This window comes from Anas platyrhynchos, chromosome 6 (genome assembly GCF_047663525.1).
Source record: "Anas platyrhynchos isolate ZD024472 breed Pekin duck chromosome 6, IASCAAS_PekinDuck_T2T, whole genome shotgun sequence".
NCBI classification, from domain to species: domain Eukaryota; kingdom Metazoa; phylum Chordata; class Aves; order Anseriformes; family Anatidae; genus Anas; species Anas platyrhynchos.
This window is the reverse complement of record NC_092592.1, coordinates 28,599,916-28,618,760: the sequence shown is the minus strand read 5'-3', so window position 1 is coordinate 28,618,760 and position 18,845 is coordinate 28,599,916. Positions and strand designations below refer to the sequence as shown.

Sequence of the window (18,845 nt, the reverse complement as noted above, 5' to 3'; positions counted from 1 at the left end):
ATGCTCAAAGTAGCAGAGGTCAAGGAGAATTAGGTCATTTTCTAGTCAATAAACATGCAAATTACAAGGCATAAAATACTGACACATGATACCTAGATACTGAATCAACTACCCTTGCTCAAGCACTGGACAGGAAGGAGCCAGGTTGTCCAGAAATCTCATCACAGTCATGCCACTTGATCAAGGTCTCTTCAGGCAATTTTTCAAAGCCTCTGAGGGATTGAAAGTTGGACAGCAACTCCTACCATATTGCAGATCTTACAGTGTGAGATGGACCAGCACCCATCAGGACTCCCAAACTTGTATGTCCTATAAATAAATAGCTTTACTCAGAACTGGAATACAAAAAAAAAAAAAAAAAAAAAGAAAAGAAAAAAAAAGCCATAGTGATGGTTTCTTTCCCTTTGGAGATTAAAAAAAAAATCTGAGGGCAACATTGAAGTAATTTGTGATAAGCAGAAAATAAATTAAGCAATTTTCATTCCTTTTCCACATTATATGAAATTGACAGAATCAGTAATGCCTTTGTAAAAGTAATTAGATACTTAAGACTCTGTTATATTTGATAATCTGATTCTGTTTGGTGTGCAAAGACAGAAGTCATTTTGATCCCAGATGTTTCAGCACAATATGGGTGTCCCTAAATTTCCATCTTCCAGGGAGACTTTTTTTTTTTAATCTCAGTCTCTTTGTAAGCTGCTATTTTTAACCTTTGAAAATACCAGTTCTTAACAATCTTTATGTCTCCAGTCCTTCACCCAACAGGCCTAGAGAAAAGTAAGGTTTTATTTAAAGTACTTTTAGTTGAGTCAGTGAATATTAGATATAGACAGACCAAAGCTGAAGCTGTAGCTTCCAAAAATCTCCCTCTAAAAGCCTTTTCCCTTCTGTCTCTTACTCCACAAATGCCAAAGCCAAAAAACATTTGTTTGCCTGTCTTCTGACCAAAAGCATGATCTGTGCAGCAGAAACTGAAGTCCAGAATTTACTTCATTCCAAAACCACATCTCCAATGCCCTTGCCTCCATGGTGCCATTTGAATGGTTCTCTAACATTTAACTTTTCCAAATAAGAAAAAATAAAATTATGAAGACATTCTCTTCAAGCAAAAGATGTTTACCAGAAGAAATCTTCTTTACTTTAAAGCAGCAACCAACCCACAGCGTGTACCACGTTTACACCAGAGCTGTGACAAATGCCTGTTGAGCTGCAGCACTTAAACCACTTGCATTTTAAACAGCAGTTTGTCAAGTGATGTTAATTATTTGGGAGGTCTATGCTCCTAGAAACATAAACATTTCTTTTTATACTGATCACATTTTTTTTTTCCATGAGGTGCTTCCAGCAGAGACTGAAATTAAAATGGCTTCTTTGTGAGCCACGGTGTGGTTTATGGCTCAATTCTCCCTCTGTGCTTGCAAGCAAAGGGTAGCATCACACTGAGGCTCTGCACAGTCCCCTCCTCATCCTTGCTTTGGTGTTGGCAACCTCTCAGCAGGTGGGGGAGCTCCTCCAACCCCACCCACTCTCCTCGAGGTTCTGCAGTTTCCTTCTGGCTGATAACACAGACCTGCAATAGCCTGAGGATCACTTGAACTTCGCAAGGCAGGCCAAGGGCTCAGTTGCTAGGAAGCACCGCAGAGAACAGAAGAGGAACAGGCTCTTGCAAGAGGCTGAGTCAAAGCAAACCTCCAGTCCTGGCAAGGTGCAACTCAATCACAAGCACCTGCTGCTCCCCAACCACCTGCTGGTTCAACCGGTGCCGCTTCCAAGGTTGCAGCCTCAGCTTGGCTTAAGCAGAGCTAAGACACTACAAGCCTCTCAGTTTCCTGAAAACCAAATTTTTAATCCTGCCCTGGTATCTCGCAGCAGGTCCTGCTTTCACTGAGAAGCCTACCAGACAAAATGTTCCAATGCTGTACCCACACGGTGCCACTTGGCTGCACAGGCAAGGTGAATCACCAGGAAGATATGCAGCTGCTGTCCCTGCTTCTCAGATGGAAACCCCTTGGCTGAGAAGAGAGTTTGTTTGCTGAAGATGGCCTAGTGAAGTGCAGCCAAGCAGCCTGACTCCCAGGGCCAGGCTGGCCCATACACCCCATTGCCTGTGGCTCATTCCTGAGACCAGCAGAGAAAAGGGAGCAGCAGCATCCTCTATGGATTCACAGAAACTGCTGCCTCCCAGCTGAAGTCAAAGCTGAACTCCGCTTCCCCAAACCCACACCAAGACTGACCTGTTTTGAGTGGTACCCACTGGCTATGTCAGCCAGAGAAGACTTCATGCAATCACAAGCAGCACACCAGAGCAAAACCTGCAGTGAGACTAAAAGTGGCGTTTTCAGAAGCCACAGTGAGCAATCTGCATGTTGGCTCTCGGCACTTTCTCTCTCAGGCCCCGTGTGCTTTGATCCAGAAAAATTTCTCTTCAAAGGTAGTCAAAGATGGGAACAGCCATCTGCTACCTAGGCAAATTTTATGAAGAGGTCACCAAACATCTTTCCTGTTTGGTCAAGTGTTGGGTCCTTTTTTCTCCAGATTTCATCAACAAAGTCTGCTGTGAGCAACTTGAGTTCCCCAGGGGCTAAAGCAGTGTGCCCGTGTGGGTCCCCACACCCAGAGCAGCCTCTGGGCAGGACTGCTGTGTGAGGTACACCATAAGGTGGGACAACTCAGACCCAAGGGACTCTGTGGTACTTGACCCCCGATGCATCCCCCCCGTATTAGCATTCATTTACTATACCAGTGTAGGCAGAAAAGGCTGTAAACCAAACCATCAAAGAGGAACTGATTTTAATAGCAAGGGGCCTTGGTTTATCTCTAAGGCTTCTATTAATAGAGATTTTTATCTTGAGGAGAAGGACAAGAACTCCAGATTTCTGCCAACATGGGCTGTTGCAAGGGAGCCAAGCAGGAGTACAGAATTTACATTCTATATCATGTTCATTAATGTATATGGCTTTTATTATGTCCCCTTTTTACTACTATCTCTTTTTCTTTAAAATAAAATTGCTATCAGCCTTTACAAGGGGAAAATGCGTTCATGCATCTGATCAATTATTGTGGCTCTCTCAGCCCCCCACTTTCGCTGTGCTGTCAGACCCACCATAAGTCTCAGATAAACCAAAGGACTCATCTCCCCAGCCCCATCAACTGCAGTCATCTTGAATGTTATTTTTAATGCCAATGAAGTACAGCATCCCTTCAAGAGAAAATCAAGGACAGAGTCAAGGAACAGAAATACCACTGAGACCAACTTGACAAGAGCTACAGAGTAGAAGGCTCTGACTCATCTCAGACCAGCTTCACTCAGATAAATACATCATCAAAGCAAAATGCTGTGATTTAGAGGGGGTATAGATGGGAAAGGAAAAAAAAAAAAAGCAGACAGCAGCAACACTAATAGGGATCAGCCCTACAGCAAGATACCGTCATACAGAGGGCTGCAGCATATGCTCTGATCACGGGCACATGGACCACAAGGCTTGCAGCTGGCAGGCATGCTCCTCGTTTAGCCTCTGGGAGACAAGATCTCTCCTGACCTCCACCTCCACTCCCTGCTGTGCCTTCAGTAATCCCTGCTGATTCTCTAGGGCAATCCATCAGGATCAATTCTTTGCTTTCCCTTCACTTTTCAAGAAGCTTCCATTCCTCAATGATTAATCTTTTTTAGACTGATCTCAATTCTATCCTCAGCATGTATGGACATCATTAATGTAACTTTTTTTTTTTTTTTAAAGTCTATCAATTTTGAGATTATATGACTAGAGACCACCTCTTCTTAATTCCTTCTTGATGTCAACAATGGTAATTGTGTTTGTTTCACAGCTTTATTTTATACCATTAACAGTATGAATCGCCTGGCACTGGGAGTACTTGTTTTGATTAGGCATGCAGATGATTCCCTGGGACTTGTCAGGGGATCTGACAAACCTTCCTGAAGAGACACCTGCTACCTCTAGATTAATTGAATGATAGCTAAATATATCATCCATAATTCTCAACAAAAGAGAAATTAAGTGAGGGACAGGTGAAAACAGATCAGAGGTAAGAACGGTTCCCTGCAGGGAGGGAGAGGGCCTGTCAAAGAGGAGACAAATAAGACAACCAAATCTGAAAAATAACACAAAACATGCAGTCCGTAGGTCCTACCACAGCAGAGCATCAAGAGGACATGGAGAAATGAACAGGGAAAATGCCAGGAAAGCAAAGGACAAAATTAGAACGGGGATGCTCTTTGCTCTCGTCACTTATACCAAGACCCCTACGGTCAAATATAGCCACAACTAATGAAAAACTCATTTGCCTTTCACAACAAATAGCACTGTTTTGAAGCATAAGTGTGATTGCCCATAAAATCTCTCTATATGGAGGTACTCCACACTTCATTTTCAAAAGCATTGTCAGCAGTCAATACTATCAGCCACCTAAGGACACTCGAAGGTGACCTGCAGGTCAGAGGCACAAACTGAAATAATCTCTGGGAGCCCCACTTTTAGCAAATGCCAGCACTGCTTTGGCACCCTGCCCAGGGTCTTCTGCACCAGTTAATCCAACCCTGAGCAGGATTAACTTCTCACACACACACACATTTGCTTTCAGAGCTATATAGCAATCTTGCTGAAAGCAGGGCGAGTTTAGAAAGAGCCTCTTCTCCTCAGTCCCGTTTTGGTTATCAATGAGTGACTGCCTGCAGGTTTTAGTAAATGTTAACCCCCTAGTGAGGGGAACCAGTTTTCAATCATTCCATCACATCTGGAAGCTTGATAAAATGCCCCCAAAATCCAGACAGTAATTTAAAGATAAGAATACAAAGTAACATTGGTATGCAAAGAAATCTCACTAAATTGGTGTTGTCAGGTCTTCATTTTTCATTCATTTCTTATTTCTTCTGGGACATTTGCAGTTTTAATTAGGTGAAAGCAGCTGGCAATTATTAAACTTGAAGGTGTGTACAATAGTATGCACTGGGGTACAATTCAGCTTAATGATATTAACTGCATGGGTGAAATGTGGTATTGGGAAAGGTTGTTGCAGTATAGGCACTGAACATACAGAGTGGGAAACAAAGCATGGGGCTGGTTCCAGCACTTGCCTATGGATATACCATTCACTACACTACAAGGAATTAGGAGAAAAGCTAAAAATAGAGCTCTATTGTGCACAGAAAGAATAAATGAAGTTACATACAGTAGCTATTTTGTATTAGGGAAACAGCCTCCACCCTCTGCCGTTCCCCAAAGCCCTACAGCAGCTGCTCAGCCATGCTTGCTGGGGCTGGCAGCTTCCAGCAAACCCCAAATATCCCAAAACTCCTATTGAGGTGAGCAAGCGTTGCCCATGGATTGTTCTTCATGGGAACAAAATGCAGGCTAAGGACAATACCAGTGCTTCACACCTATTTTGCACAGGAATAAATGAACAGCCAGGTGCAGGAAGGACCATGGCAAATAAGATCCCATTGAAATTTCCCAGTGGGAAATGAGTCCAGATAGTTACCCAAATGTCCTTATCACCATGCAGTGCGGATGGAGTGCTGTTACACCACAGCTCCCACTTCCTTCTCCTGCATGAAAAATACAGCACACAGCTGTGGCTGTATTGGACACTAACTAGCATCTATACACTGAAATAGGTGAGGGGAAAATTTGGCCATACGTAATACTTACACCTGTGTATGCATCAGACAGAGACACACGAGCCGTTACTTGTATTGCATCCACAAGTTACAGAGCATCATCCACTTAAGAAGCTTAAAAACTTACCTGTTCAAGCCAAAAATTACATCTGTCAGTCACTGCTCCTTCCCAGGCAAAAAGCTGATGCGTTCTCACCAGAGACTTCATTGTAATTATGCTGATGCCATATAATTACAGTTTGGGAAATGCGACAAGATACTTTTTTTCCCTGCCCCGTGTAAAAATTATTCCACTGCAAAACACTAATGAATGCATGTGACATCTGAGTAATTAAAACAAAAATAAAACAAAGCCCTGCAATGAGGGACTTATTAGTGACAATGTCTTGTAGGAAGGGAGGTTATTGAGCAAATGTGCATGCATGCACAGACACACATCCCCGGCACATGAATTAATCCACTGTGTACCCTCTAGCTTGTCAAAAGCCTTCTGAAGGGATGCGTACGTGTTAATCGCTAACCCCTGCACGTATACACACACTGAATTCCTCTCCCAGTACAGTGCAGCAGCTTCCTTGGCTAAAGCGCAACTTTTTGTCAGTTTGGTTCTGAGTGAATGAGGAGGAAAAAAACAAAAAGCTCAGAGTGTTTTTTCCCAGACAAGATCTCCTGGATCTGGCCCCTTAAAATTAAGAACTGGGTCTTCAGGAAATAGCATCTCACTCATAGGGAGGAATTAAAAGCTGACGCAGCAGGTAACGGTTGAATCAAACGGATAACAAGAACATACTTATGAGTTATGCATCTATTGGAGATGCTTTATGCATGATTAGTTAGCAAGTACTGTTTAACATAAATATTTAGTTAAGTCTGCCTATGCTGTAGGAACACTATAGCACACAGTCATTCTTGAAGAAACTAGCCTCAGATGAACCACGAGCAATCATATTAACATTTCCTGTTTAAAATATTGCTAAAGTAAACACCACATGTATAGATGTTCTTTTTAACATACCCTGTAAACATCCTGTCCATCAAGACTGTGTTACCACTCAACTTCCTATTCTGACTTTTTGCATGGAGAGCACTGGAAATCCCCCCAGGGACTTCTGCACACAGGTTAGGAAGGGGCAGGAGGAGCAGGCACCATCACGATGCCAGTGAGAACATGGGCACACAGACAGAAATTGCATGAGGATGCTTGAACAACTCACATCATTTCACGGAGGAGTGGCAGTTCCCAACACTTGAAGCCATTGGATGTCCCCTTTCAAAACTAACGGTGCTGCCTTTCAAGCATGCTGGGGTTGGTTTGTTCATGAGAAATGGAGTCAGAGGCAGGTTTCTCCTGGGAAAGCAGCTACTGCCCCTTGGTTAATTGGTTAAAGCTCATTTCCAGCCTCGTTCCACGTTGAAAACTTCCTTTGGGTGTGACTCAGGACACGTTCAGCGCCCAGCTCTTATCAGAACACAGTAGCAGGGCTCTCCTCTGTTGCCACTGTACCTGTGGGAGAGCAGCTCTTCCACCCAAAGCCCCCTGCAGCCAGGCAGGAGCTGCCTGCCCACACGTGTACCCCCCAGGAAGCTCAGACAGGACCACTCACAAAAGCCCCTGACAGAATAGCAAATCCCAGGATATCCAGCATCACCTGCCACTGACCGCATGTCACACAGGTTTTAAACATCACCAGCCCGATTTGATGCTTTTTGAGAGGATGCCACCCTCACCAGCCAATATCTCAGTTCACTTTTCCATCTCCATCATAGTCAGGGTGGGCAGCCCCAGGGCAGGCAGGGACCCTATGCTCCAGCCCAGGCACGCTGCTCAGGAGCTGGCAGCTGCCCCACCAGTGGCAGAGCCCCACACAGCCCAGCAGCATGGTTTCACCCTGCCCAATCTGATTTACAGCAAGGTTGAGTTACTGAGATGCTTGTGAAAATCCCAGCCCATCCTTGCAACACAGAGAGGTCACCAGAAATACCTGGAAGAGGTGAATTTGGATTTTACCTCTGGTTTCTGAAAACAAGGGGTGTTAACCCCAAGGGCTGTCAATACAGCTCCCTTATGGTATCGTTACATTCAGTTTCAATTATCTTTCAGAGAAATGGATAAGGTTTTTGTTCTCTTTCCCAGCTATTTTGGGACACATCTGAAATAGAAATATTCAGCAGAAATAAGGAACTGGAGGAACAGTAGCCACAGACAAACCACAAGTCCAGATGCAATCTATTTTCATCAAATGTGATTTGCTGCATGACTTTTTATTATTATTTTAAAATACACTATGCATCCATTTTTTAAAAGCATCATTGTGCTTGACACCACAGTGTCTCACCTCTGATTGTAACAGCCTGTAGCCCCTCTGTGTGGAGAGGAAAATTTGACAGAGTTGATTACCCATGTCTCCTCATCACTTTCCATCTCCCAACAAAATAAAAGAGAACCACACTCGCTGGAGTAGCATCGCTGAAAGGCAGAAGTTGCAGGATCAGCGTGCAGTGGGCTGCTGGCTACAGACAGGAGAAAGCCCCAGCAGGAATACCAGGTCCCTGGCACACACAGGGAACACATACAGCTATTATTCTTTCCCAGACAGGTTTTTCATTCTCATTCAAATAATGTTTCAAAAGGGAAAAGGAACCTATAAAGACAACAGCCAAAGATGTGCTTTTTTTTTTCCTTAAATGTTGACCCAACAGTGCTCTTATTCTGCATGTAATGCTTGTGTTGTGACATTACAGGACAAGTAAGAAGGTCAGACTACAGATGACATTTCAGGACACAGATGATGAACAAATTAACATCTCTATAAGGATGTGCTTGCTAAATACCATTAGGGAAAAGTCATCTGCCTCCTAACTGCGTCCATTTGCTCCTTAAACTGCAGAGTTCGGACTTGCTGGAAAATACAACAAGAACTAGGACCATAATATGAATAGTCACAGCCTCAGCATACACCTCCTGAACCTCTTTTCAAAGAAAGCACGTGAGATAGTCCAAGCTTACATGATGCTTTCTATCTGTTTCCTATCTGTGTTTACTATAGCAATAAGGAAGTTTGCCTGCAAACACATCCAAACTGCACGGAACACGCAGCACATCTTTAAGCGGAACATTGCAGCGCGATCAGCACGTTCAACCAGCACAACATTCCCACCGACACGCTTAGGGCATGAGATTTGTGCAGACACAGAGGCGGCTAGCATCACACACTGCCTGGAGATCCCAATTTTGCTGCAGCACCGGCCTGGGCAGGATACTCGGGTCCTTGTGCAGCCCTCCCACACATCGCTTTGCATTACCCAGCCGACACCAAGCGGTGCTTGATAACCTCAGCTTAGCCCAAAAGCAGCCAGCTCAGCCCCGTGTCCATCCCAAACCCTACCGGCGTGACACCAGAGAGCGGAAAACCGCTGCTAGGATGCAGCCACGGATGGAGAGGAGAAACGAGGTGACAGCTCCACCAGCCTCCCCCCCGCCAGATGCGGCCACCCCACACCCCCACTCCCCACCCGTGCCGCGACCCCTCGCCCTCCACCCTTGCCCCCCACCCGGCCATTTCGGGCTCCTGTCCCCCCCTTCCCCTTACCGTGCGGCGCCCCGCGGGTCACCTGGCCCCCCATATGGCCTCAGGCAGCAGCAGGGCAGGGGCTCATTGCACCCCCCCCCCAGCTCTGCTCCGCCAGCCCCCGGCCCGCCCGGCAGCCGCCTGCCCCTCGCCGCTTGCCTCCACCCGCTGCCGGCCCTAGGAGCCAGGAGCTGTCCTTTCTATTTACATAAGGAGGAGGAGACTTCGCGTCTTCCTGAAATAGCTGCCGACGCCGGGGAGATCGGGTGCGGCCCCCCCACCGCCCACGGCCCCCAGCATCCCCCCTCCGGGGCTCTCAGCATCCCATGGGGGCTCTCAGCGTCCCCCGGCCGGGGGCTCTCAGCATCCCATGGGGGCTTCCAGCATCCCACGGGGGCTCTTCGCATCCCCTCCGGGGGGCTCTCAGCATCCCACAGGGGCTCTTCAGCACCCCCCCGCCCTGCTCCAGCCCCCTTTTCACCCAGCCGAGGGGGGGGAAGAAGGTGCGGGGCCGGCAGCCGCCGCGGTACCCGGCTCCCAGGCAACGCGCAGAACAAAGCCCGAGGCGCTGCCAACTTCGCTCACGACGTTAAGGACTTCATTTAGAAATATCAAACGGCTCCGGCCATTTGAAACTTGCTTTGGTATCCTAGGGAGGAAAGTGGAATGGCAAAAAAAAAAAAATAATAATAATAATCAAAAATCAAAATAAAATAAAAAAATAAGAGGAAAAGAATTATTACCAGACATCACTGCACCAGAGTCTTCAAACGGCCTCTGCTGGTTAATTATTAGTTATTTAAAAGCAAAGAAGAAGTGCTTGAAATGCAGACGGGTACGCCACGGACTGTAATAATAAAAACATTACCCCCCGTCAACTCTTTTGTGCGAGGCTTGCATGCTCCGTCCAGATACAGTGCTTCCTGCTCTCCAGCCCATTGCCTCTGCTGCCGGATAAGGGCCAGCAGCACTAAAAGCAGGGGGATGCCGAGGGTGGTCGGGGAGGTGCACGGGGAACCGCAGCCAGGCTTGGCCCCTCGCTTGCTCCCTTTACGCCACGGTTCATGCAGGAGCCAGCTCCCTCCTGTCCGTCTCCAGCACCGCATGCCCCTGCCCGCACGCATCTCTCTGCATCAGTCCTGTCCACGAGCCTAAGGGTAAATTAACACAGCAGGCATCGTGCTGCCACAGCCGGCCGTGGTGTGTCCAAGCTGGCTTGTTGAAAAACTAGTTCATGCATCTTTATGGCATGCCGCAGTCGCTCTTCGCTCTGCAAAGGAGTGAGACCCAAAGTTATGCAGCCACAAGCACAGCTCTGCCTCCCAACTCTTACCATGGTGCTGGGCAAATCCTGCCATCCCACTGCCTCGACTCTCCCACCGGGAAACTGGGAAATAAGATTTCTCTCACCCGTGTTGTAAGGTTATTGCTTAGGATGGCTGGGTGCTGAGGGACTCAGCACTTCTGAAAAGAGGAAGGGGGAAAAAAAAAAAAGCAATGCAGAAAAGCTCAAGCCAAAGAAGCACAGTCAGGGTGTTTGCACTAACACTGCGTGCGTGAGGAAGGCTGTGCCCAGCGTTTCAAACCTGCCAGAGGAGCATCTCCAAGCCCCCGAGCAGCAGCCAGCACCACCGCCAGCACCCAGCTCCCTCCTGCCCCGCCGAGGAGACTCACGCCGGGACCCCAGAGCCAAGCAGCAGCTTTCCCCAGGATGAGCGGCGCACAGGCAGCGCTCAGCTCCTCCCTGCCCAAACTCACACTCTGCAGAGCTTACGGCAGCTTCTTGGCAGAAGACTTTTTTTCCTTTTAATTCCTCCCCTCCCGGACGATGCTGCATTTACAGCAGCAGCAAGAGCACCGCAGCGCGGCCCGCGCACCCCGAGCAATGCAGGGCATCTCTCGCATCGTGCCAACCCAGGGCACCCTGCTCTGCTCCCACACCACCAGGGACCTGCAGCCACCACAAGGACATCACTGGTTTTGTCCCCTGGTGGGCAGCCCTGACAGCAAAGGGACCTCTGGGTGTTGACACCACAACCAAGGCATTTCACCCCAAGGAATGAAGATTTACTCCAATAGCCAGCCCCAATTTTTCTCCCTTGCTCTCTCAGCTCTGCTTTCCATCCTTACCTTAATCTTCCTGCAGCTCTGTGAATAATTGACTTTTTGGTTCACTGCCTCAACCAAGAGATTGCTAGAAAAAAAAAATATCATTTCGTGTTGGCCCAAAACTGAATGCTTTGTATGTCTTGCTGAACAAAATGTTTCTTTAACTCAAAACGAAGCATTTAATTTTGGAGTTATTTTTACCTCATTTTTTTCAAGTTACGGTCATTGAATCCAGCTCTGAAATGATGTCTTGAAGAAAACATTAAGCACTTTGTTCTGAGTATACCAAAAGGAAAAGTTTGAACTGTTATCTTTTCAGATTATTTTACTGTTTGCGACTTATTGGCTTTGTTTGTTTGTCTGAGGGAGAGGGCTGGGAGGGCAAGATGCCAGAATGAGTCATCCAGTTTGGCAGAAAATTGTAAACGGTTTCATTTGATTGAAAAATTGCCTTTTTTTTATTTTTTTATTTTTTTTGAAAAAACAGTACCCCTTTTCCCCAACTTCCCCCAGTGCTGTGGAACAGCTCCTGTGGGATGCAGCCCCCAGAGCCACAGCAGTGCAAGTCTGCCCCGTTCTAGCTCCTCAAGGTTTACTTGCTATATGGCAAAGCTTTCCCACATAGCCACATCACACTGGAACTTATCTTTGATTCGGGCTTATCAGCTCCAAATCCCTTTCAGATCTTGCCCTTTCCCAAATTTCTCTTCTGTCCTTCAGGCTTCTGTTTTTTCTCTGGACAAAGAAAACCTGTCTACAACCCCGTTCCCAATTACAATTCTCCATGCCGATACCCTCTAGGTCCCCTTGGGTTATTTCTCTGCCCTTGCCAATCCCGGCAAGGCCTCCCATTGTGGCATCAAGTATATAAAAAAAAAAATAATCAATATCTCCATTTGTGCTCCCTTCTAAATTATTGACAAAGGTATTAAGGCTGGACCCAACAGAAACCCAGCCCCTAAATCCATTCCCGTTCATGAACTGCGTCCAGCAAACTGGGGCCAAACAGCACTGCTGCTATCCAAGCGGGGATCTGCTACAGGAGCACTTTGAGGCAGCATCCAAACTTGCTAAATATATTTATTAACCAGAAGATCAGAATGCTGAGGCTGCAGATGACTTCTGTAGACAGATACGCAGTCATCAGTCCCCCTTGTTAGACTGAAGTCTTGGATTTTTCTGAGCCAGCCTTGAGCAAGACAATAGGGCACCTCTCCCACAGCCCCAGGAAAAATACCCAGCCCTGGGCAGCAGCTTTGGGTAGGAAAGGCAATGGGTGATGAGCAGCTGCTTTGCTTCCCTGTGTCCTGGTCAGCAAGGCAGGAGCAGGCTGGCAGTCAGCAAGGAGGACACCAGGGACCCACCAAGGTCTGGGAAAGGACATCTCAAAATAGCTGTGGTGTCTGACGACCTTTTGTTGTGTGGACCAAAACCACCTCACTCTTCCTTTGCGCTCGCTGCATCGCTCAGCCTGCCCCTCTCCTGATGGGGGTTTTGCGCCCACTTTAATGGTGATGGCACCAAGATTTCTCCAAGAAATGGCCCAAAGAGTTTCCCTGAAAATCAGTGTGGAGGAAAGCAGGCAACTGTGGAAATCAGTCTGATATTTGCCAGGGACAAGGAACCTTCTCTTAATGTCTTCAGTGTTTGAGAAGTTAACATCAGTTTCTCTATTACCACTTGCACTCAGTGTTACGGTAACAAACTGATTGACTAAAAGTTGTCCTTTTTCACTCAATACAGTAGCTCTCTGCAACCACCTGGAGATGATGTAGGAAGATAAGAATTTAGGGTTTAGAAGAACATTCTCAGGTCTTTTTTCTAGCATAAGCTCCTGACTGCTGTTACAGCAGGGACTTCACCTGTACAGAAAGCAGACTTCATTTGGGAACCTCTAACACTGTAACTCCAGAAGAAAAACTATGTTCTCAGCAGGAAAGCATCCAAGGGAAAGTGTCTCACCAGCATGTGCTAGCACACAAAAAACAGTGACCAGAACTGGGAAATCTTACATTCTAAGCCTCCTCTTAACATGAATTTATTGCCCATAATGGAGAGGGCTTAGACCAAAGATGCATATCTGCTTTCCATTCTTTATCTGTAATGCAAAATACACAGATCTTGACCTAGCAAAAGATTTGCTGACTAGCTGATGCTTATTTGAAAACATGATGAGTTGTGTAATTAAGTATTACCCTGGATTAAAGTCTAATCTCAATGTTTGTGTCACGTGAAATTCAAAACCCAAGCCAAAATTCTCGAAACTGAAACCAGGATTGACACCTACAACCTACGGCACAGTGACCATTAACCCAGGCACTCGGTTACCCCGGGACAATTCACTGCAGGCTCAGCAGGATGGAGGATTTAGGAACAGGGAAGTCTTTAGGCTGAGCACCTCACACTTGCACTCAGCGTAAAAGAGACATCAACGCCATTTGCTTTGGTGACAGGAACCACACAGGCACAGCAGTAAAGGCTGCTGCTCGGTAGGGCGATGAAGACATCAGCGAGGTATTTGAATGGATGTCCATGATGTGGGTTGGTTCAATGAAAGAGACACGGTGGCAGGAGAGCCCAGCCAACCCCTGCCTGCTTGGCATTTTCTCATAATCCCTGTGCAACCATCTGCAGGAGTGGTAGAAGGGAAAAGTACTAGAAATAGGCATGAGGCTGAGCAGGGAAAAGGATTTCCAAGGCAAGGAATTGAGCAAACCCCAGGCTGGGTTGTGTAGTATCTCACCATCATGCAAATGCTCAAAAAGCCCCACTGGATGCAGCTTTTATCTTCAAAGCCAAAAGCATCTCCCTCCTCACATATTTTTGCACTTTCAAGAGATAATGTAGTTTAGAAATCTGCACAGAATATTGTAAGTTAGCGAAATTTGGAAATGATAAAAATGATAAAATTAATGTAAGATGCACCTTGCATCAAAGCATTGCATTGGGCTCAACGGCACTTCTGAAAAGCAACTTTTAGATAATACAGAAAAGCTGTGCACACTCTGGGGCAATATCATCTGGAATTTGCCAGAAGTCTATTCCCTGAGGGCATGACACCTACTGCATTTTTGAATGCTTCTAGTCCTCACATCTATTTATAAACCAAATTAATAAAATAGTCTCTCTCTCTCATTGCCGATTAGCTCTTCATCCACAACACTTCTTCAAAAAGAGTTTTAGACCTATCTAGGTGTAATGAAATATGAAGATAAAAGCAATCACCTCACCAGAAGAAACATATTAGTCTAAAAAAGACACAAAGATTGGTCTATACCTTTCACGCTAATGGCTTTTGCTTTGAGAGAAAGCGTATGAAACTTCAGTTGCCTTTCTAGGTCTACCATCAAGCAAAGATTTTTCTTAATTCCCCCTTGAACACCTTCATTTTGACTCCACCCATAGACGCAGCATAATAGCAGCAAGGCAGTACTGAGAAATCGTATTTCAGTCCCAGTCCTATGTCTATCAAATGTTTGGAAACTTAGAACAACGACGTTCCATATGATATGGCACTGCAATAAGCTTTTAGCAACAAAAGCAGAGCACTGCTCCACACAGATCTACAGGGAATACTTGTGCACTACACATACATTTACATCACATAAAGTAGCTCATTCGCACTTTATCACAGGCAATATCGAAACTCTACACTGAAAAACAGAATTACCTGCAGAAGTCATAGCATTTTTATGGTGCATGTTGAGCAAACACACCATTTGTTTTCACAACATTCCTGGAAGAAGTGCTGCCTCTTCCTGAGCTACAGAAGTGTATTCTGACTTTTGAGGGGAAAAAAAAGGCATACGGGGATCTGTAAGCAACAGGATAGTTTGCCCTGACCACCTTAATTCCATGCCCTCTGCTTGGTGCTCTGGAAAGAGCACAGGCAGGAGCTCTGCGAAGTGCTCTGCAAAGCAAACAGCTCCAAGAGGTAAGTAAGGTAATCAGAAAGCACTGGCACCAGGGTGAAAGTGAAGGTTAGACAGACTGCTTCCATCGGGCACGTGCTCACTTTAGAGAGCTTTACTTTGTAACCTTGATAATGTTCCCTTGGCGTCAAAGTGTAATTTCCAAGATTTTTCTTAGTGAATACATGCTACAGGATAGGACAACCTTGGTGCTTTATGCCCCACCCTTTCTGAAAAACGCCTCTCACACACGCAGATGTTTGTGACCAAACCAAAGCACTTTATGTTTGTGATGTAAATATTAACCCAGCAGAGAAACACCTTTTTATTACCTGAACTCCCTACCCTGCTAAAAGTCCTTCGGAGAGGACAGGAAAGCACAGCGGAGTTCAAAACAAACTCTGGGATGACCAGAGAGGTGAGATGCCACATCTCCATGAGACCATGTCCCCACCACGTGCCCCCAGCACTAAGCTTCAGGCTGGGCTCACAGTGGAAGGTCCCAGATCCTCTCCCAGGACTGGATCCCTTCTCACCAAAACCTCCCTGCCCCCTGCTGCAGGGCTGTCCTGTACGAAGCAGGATTTATTTGGATTTATTTTCGAACTTTGCCCTTAAAGGGCTGCTTTTGCGAGTTCTTTTGCATTAGACTTCAAGGAGCCAAAGGAGATGAAGGTTAAATACTCTAAGGGCAAATTGAACAGCAAGGGTGAGTTTTTCAGCCCAAGCAAGATGAATCTTGTGGGTGTAAAAACGAAACAAGCCACGTAATGCCTTACATGCACATTGCCCCTTCCCTCTGTTCATCTCCTGCTTATCTCTTCTCTGGTCTCTTCTCCCTCACCTGATGCCACTGACCTACACCCCTCCAACCCATTCTCACTGTGGCTTTTCAAGTTGTATTTGAAGTTTATCCTTCCTCCATTATTGTACCTTTTTCATTTAAATAATAAGAGAAAGGAGTTAAATCATGTTTTGCACGTAACTCAATCTCTCAAAAGCACCACAAATGACCATAAGCCAGATGCAGTGGGTAGCTACTATTGGAATTTAAGAAAAAAAAAACTGTTGGTTCTTCATCTCAGGAAAAAATGATTCTATCAGGACAAAATCAGAGCTTTTCTTTTATCAAATGACATTTCTTTAGGGCCTAATTCAAAGCACACAGCGGATAAACAGAAATTGTAAGTACACTACTGAGTAGAGCAATGGTCATGTTCCCCTCCAGCCAACTCCATCCAACATCCCTATTTCCACCAGTAAGATGCAAGATTCATAAAATTACCAAACGCAGAAAAACATCTGTATGCTTCAGATCTAAAACATGCTAATATATTCATCACTACAGCATCTAGACTGAGTGTCTCTGACCTACCACAGCTTCTTCTGATCTGCTGCAAACTTTTGCAAACCAAAACAACTCTGACTGCCATTACTTTCTCCCCCTCCCATGCGCTATGCCTTCAGTCCAAAGGTCTTTTTCACTTCTTCCCTCCCTCCCTCCCCCATTCTTTGCCTCAGCATCCTCGTCTGTGCCGCCCACACACTTGGAGAGCAGAGAGCAGACCAATCTGGCAGGCTCAAATAACAAAAAAAAAAAAAAAAAGGAAAGAAAAAATAATAGTAAGATGTTTTCTGGCCTACAAGTCTCCTTTTCTCTGTGTTTTTATCTGGAGGGAACAGTCAAATCTCTTTTCCTTTCACCAGGAACCAAGTGGAACAGCAATGGCTCCCAAGGTCTCATGTTCTTGCAAATGAGCCCAGAGAAAAACAAGGAGGAGGGGGGGGGGAGAAGACTGGCATTTCTCCCCAACACACAGGCACCTTTGAACAATAACATTAGGCTTATTTTTAATCGTGTCTCCTTCCAGCACCAAGCACCAGTTAAAAATATCCATTTTTTTACAACGTGGGGTTTGATTAGCCAATATTCTTGTCTGCTTTTCTTGAAAAGGCTGAGGACAAACTCTGCTGCCTGGAGGCTCGTTACCCAGCCAGGCATTTACTGGCACCGTGGGGACCGCTGAGCTGGCCGGGCACACACACGTGCCCACACACGTGGCACAAGGAGGGGTCCAGAAGGACACACACCTCCACGTAAAGCTCTGCAACCACATTGGCAGAACAGACCCAGTACAGCCCCAATCTTGCAATCTCATCAGCATATGCAAAAATCCACTCCGACATAAAGCATCTAATGACACTAATGGCACACAGCACGGCGATACAGTCCAGGCATGTGGAAATAATCACAGGCCCAGAACCCAGAATGACTGATTTTTTCCCATTCAACATATGTTTTACTTAGATGTCTGCATCTTCCCACCCTTCTCAGTCTCCCAAGCTTATTTGTTTTTGGTGGAACACAGGCAGATATCTTTAATACCAGAATGTTATGTTAAATCACACCTATCTGAGAAAGAAAAAATGGATAGCCTGGAATATAAACAAGAGATTTTATGAAATTCACACATTCCTAACAATAGCCAGAATCTGACCCCAGTACATTTGGTCACTGAACAGGCAAAATACATCTGAACTCTGTTCAGCCCAAGGTTCTAAAAATAATATTTGGGATTTCTACACAAAATTAGAACAGAAGAAGTTGAGTTTCAGTTGAGACACAAATATTGTTTATTAGGACCACAGCGTACATTCCACAAGATTCAAAGACTCTATAGCTATTTTGTGCAGTTATTAGTTTTCTTAAGGTGACCTGTGAGCCATACCCCAGGCTAGTAAAATCAGCAATGACCTCAGCATTTGCCACATCACTCTAAACAAAACATCTCTCCCATCCTATCAAGTCAACTTAACTGAGCTGTTTTTATGTCCCAGAGGTGTTTTATCTGGAAAAAAATAAATAATAATTTTACCTGCATAGTTACATGTCAGCTATGGTGACTTTTGTTGCTTTAGTTTTTTGTAGCCACAAAGACCAAATGTCCATTTTCAAAGTCTTTATCAACACAGTTAAAGCAACAGAGCCATCGTAATGCAGACAGAGTATTTCAGTAGCTAGACTGCTCTGTTGAAAGCAAATGTTCACAGGTCTCTTTGGAAGTGTAAAAACAGCCACTCTTTTTGCCATGTTTCTGACCTGTCAAGGCAGAAGTAGACGTTTTCATATGTTAGCTCCTGCCTTGTAGCTTCAAGAAGCAATATGAAAGCTTTACTGGAAATTGTACCCTTGCCCACAGGAGACTGTTGCTCCTTCCCAGGGAATCCCCACTTGACTCACACCCAACCTTTACCTTCAAGGAGGAAACAGGGAGGGGTTGGTGCTCAGCACTCCCCTCCTTCCACCAGATCCTTATCAAATTACATCATGACTCATTGCTGATCCACAAATTTACTGGCATTTCCAAGACCTCATTTGAGGTCTGACAATGGTCTCGCTCACTTTAGGACTATTCCCCCTGCAGCAGCAGTGACTTCGGAGGATGGGAGAGAGCACCTACCGTTACTATAGAGCATCTTAGAAATACAAATCTTTCTGACCTAGATTAAGACAGGAACACTAGATGTGGGACATGAAAAGATTTAGTATCTCCTCGCATCCAGTGTTAACAGGACACATCTGTATTGTGAGGTTTATCATCTCCCCAGACAGAAGTCTTT

General features: G+C 45.6%; 1 protein-coding gene across 8 annotated transcripts in view; it reads right to left on the bottom strand.

The window, feature by feature from the left end:
• The window catches only part of NEURL1 (neuralized E3 ubiquitin protein ligase 1), a 149,005-nt gene that overhangs the window by 75,207 nt on the left and 54,953 nt on the right, over positions 1 to 18,845 (bottom strand). The window contains exons 2-3 of one of the 8 annotated variants that reach the window (XM_072039768.1): positions 11,335 to 11,398; positions 10,073 to 10,474 (exon numbers count right to left, since the gene is read on the bottom strand). The exons of 3 other annotated variants lie outside the window; for them this stretch is intronic. In XM_072039768.1, the coding sequence (XP_071895869.1) occupies positions 10,073 to 10,328 (256 nt within the window). In that variant the 5' untranslated portion in view covers positions 10,329 to 10,474; positions 11,335 to 11,398. Of the gene's footprint in view, positions 1 to 9,225; positions 9,401 to 9,947; positions 10,475 to 10,537; positions 10,578 to 11,334; positions 11,399 to 18,845 lie in introns of those variants that run through there. 4 more of the 8 variants (XM_038181209.2, XM_027459895.3, XM_027459896.3 and 1 more) reach the window with 4 other exon arrangements.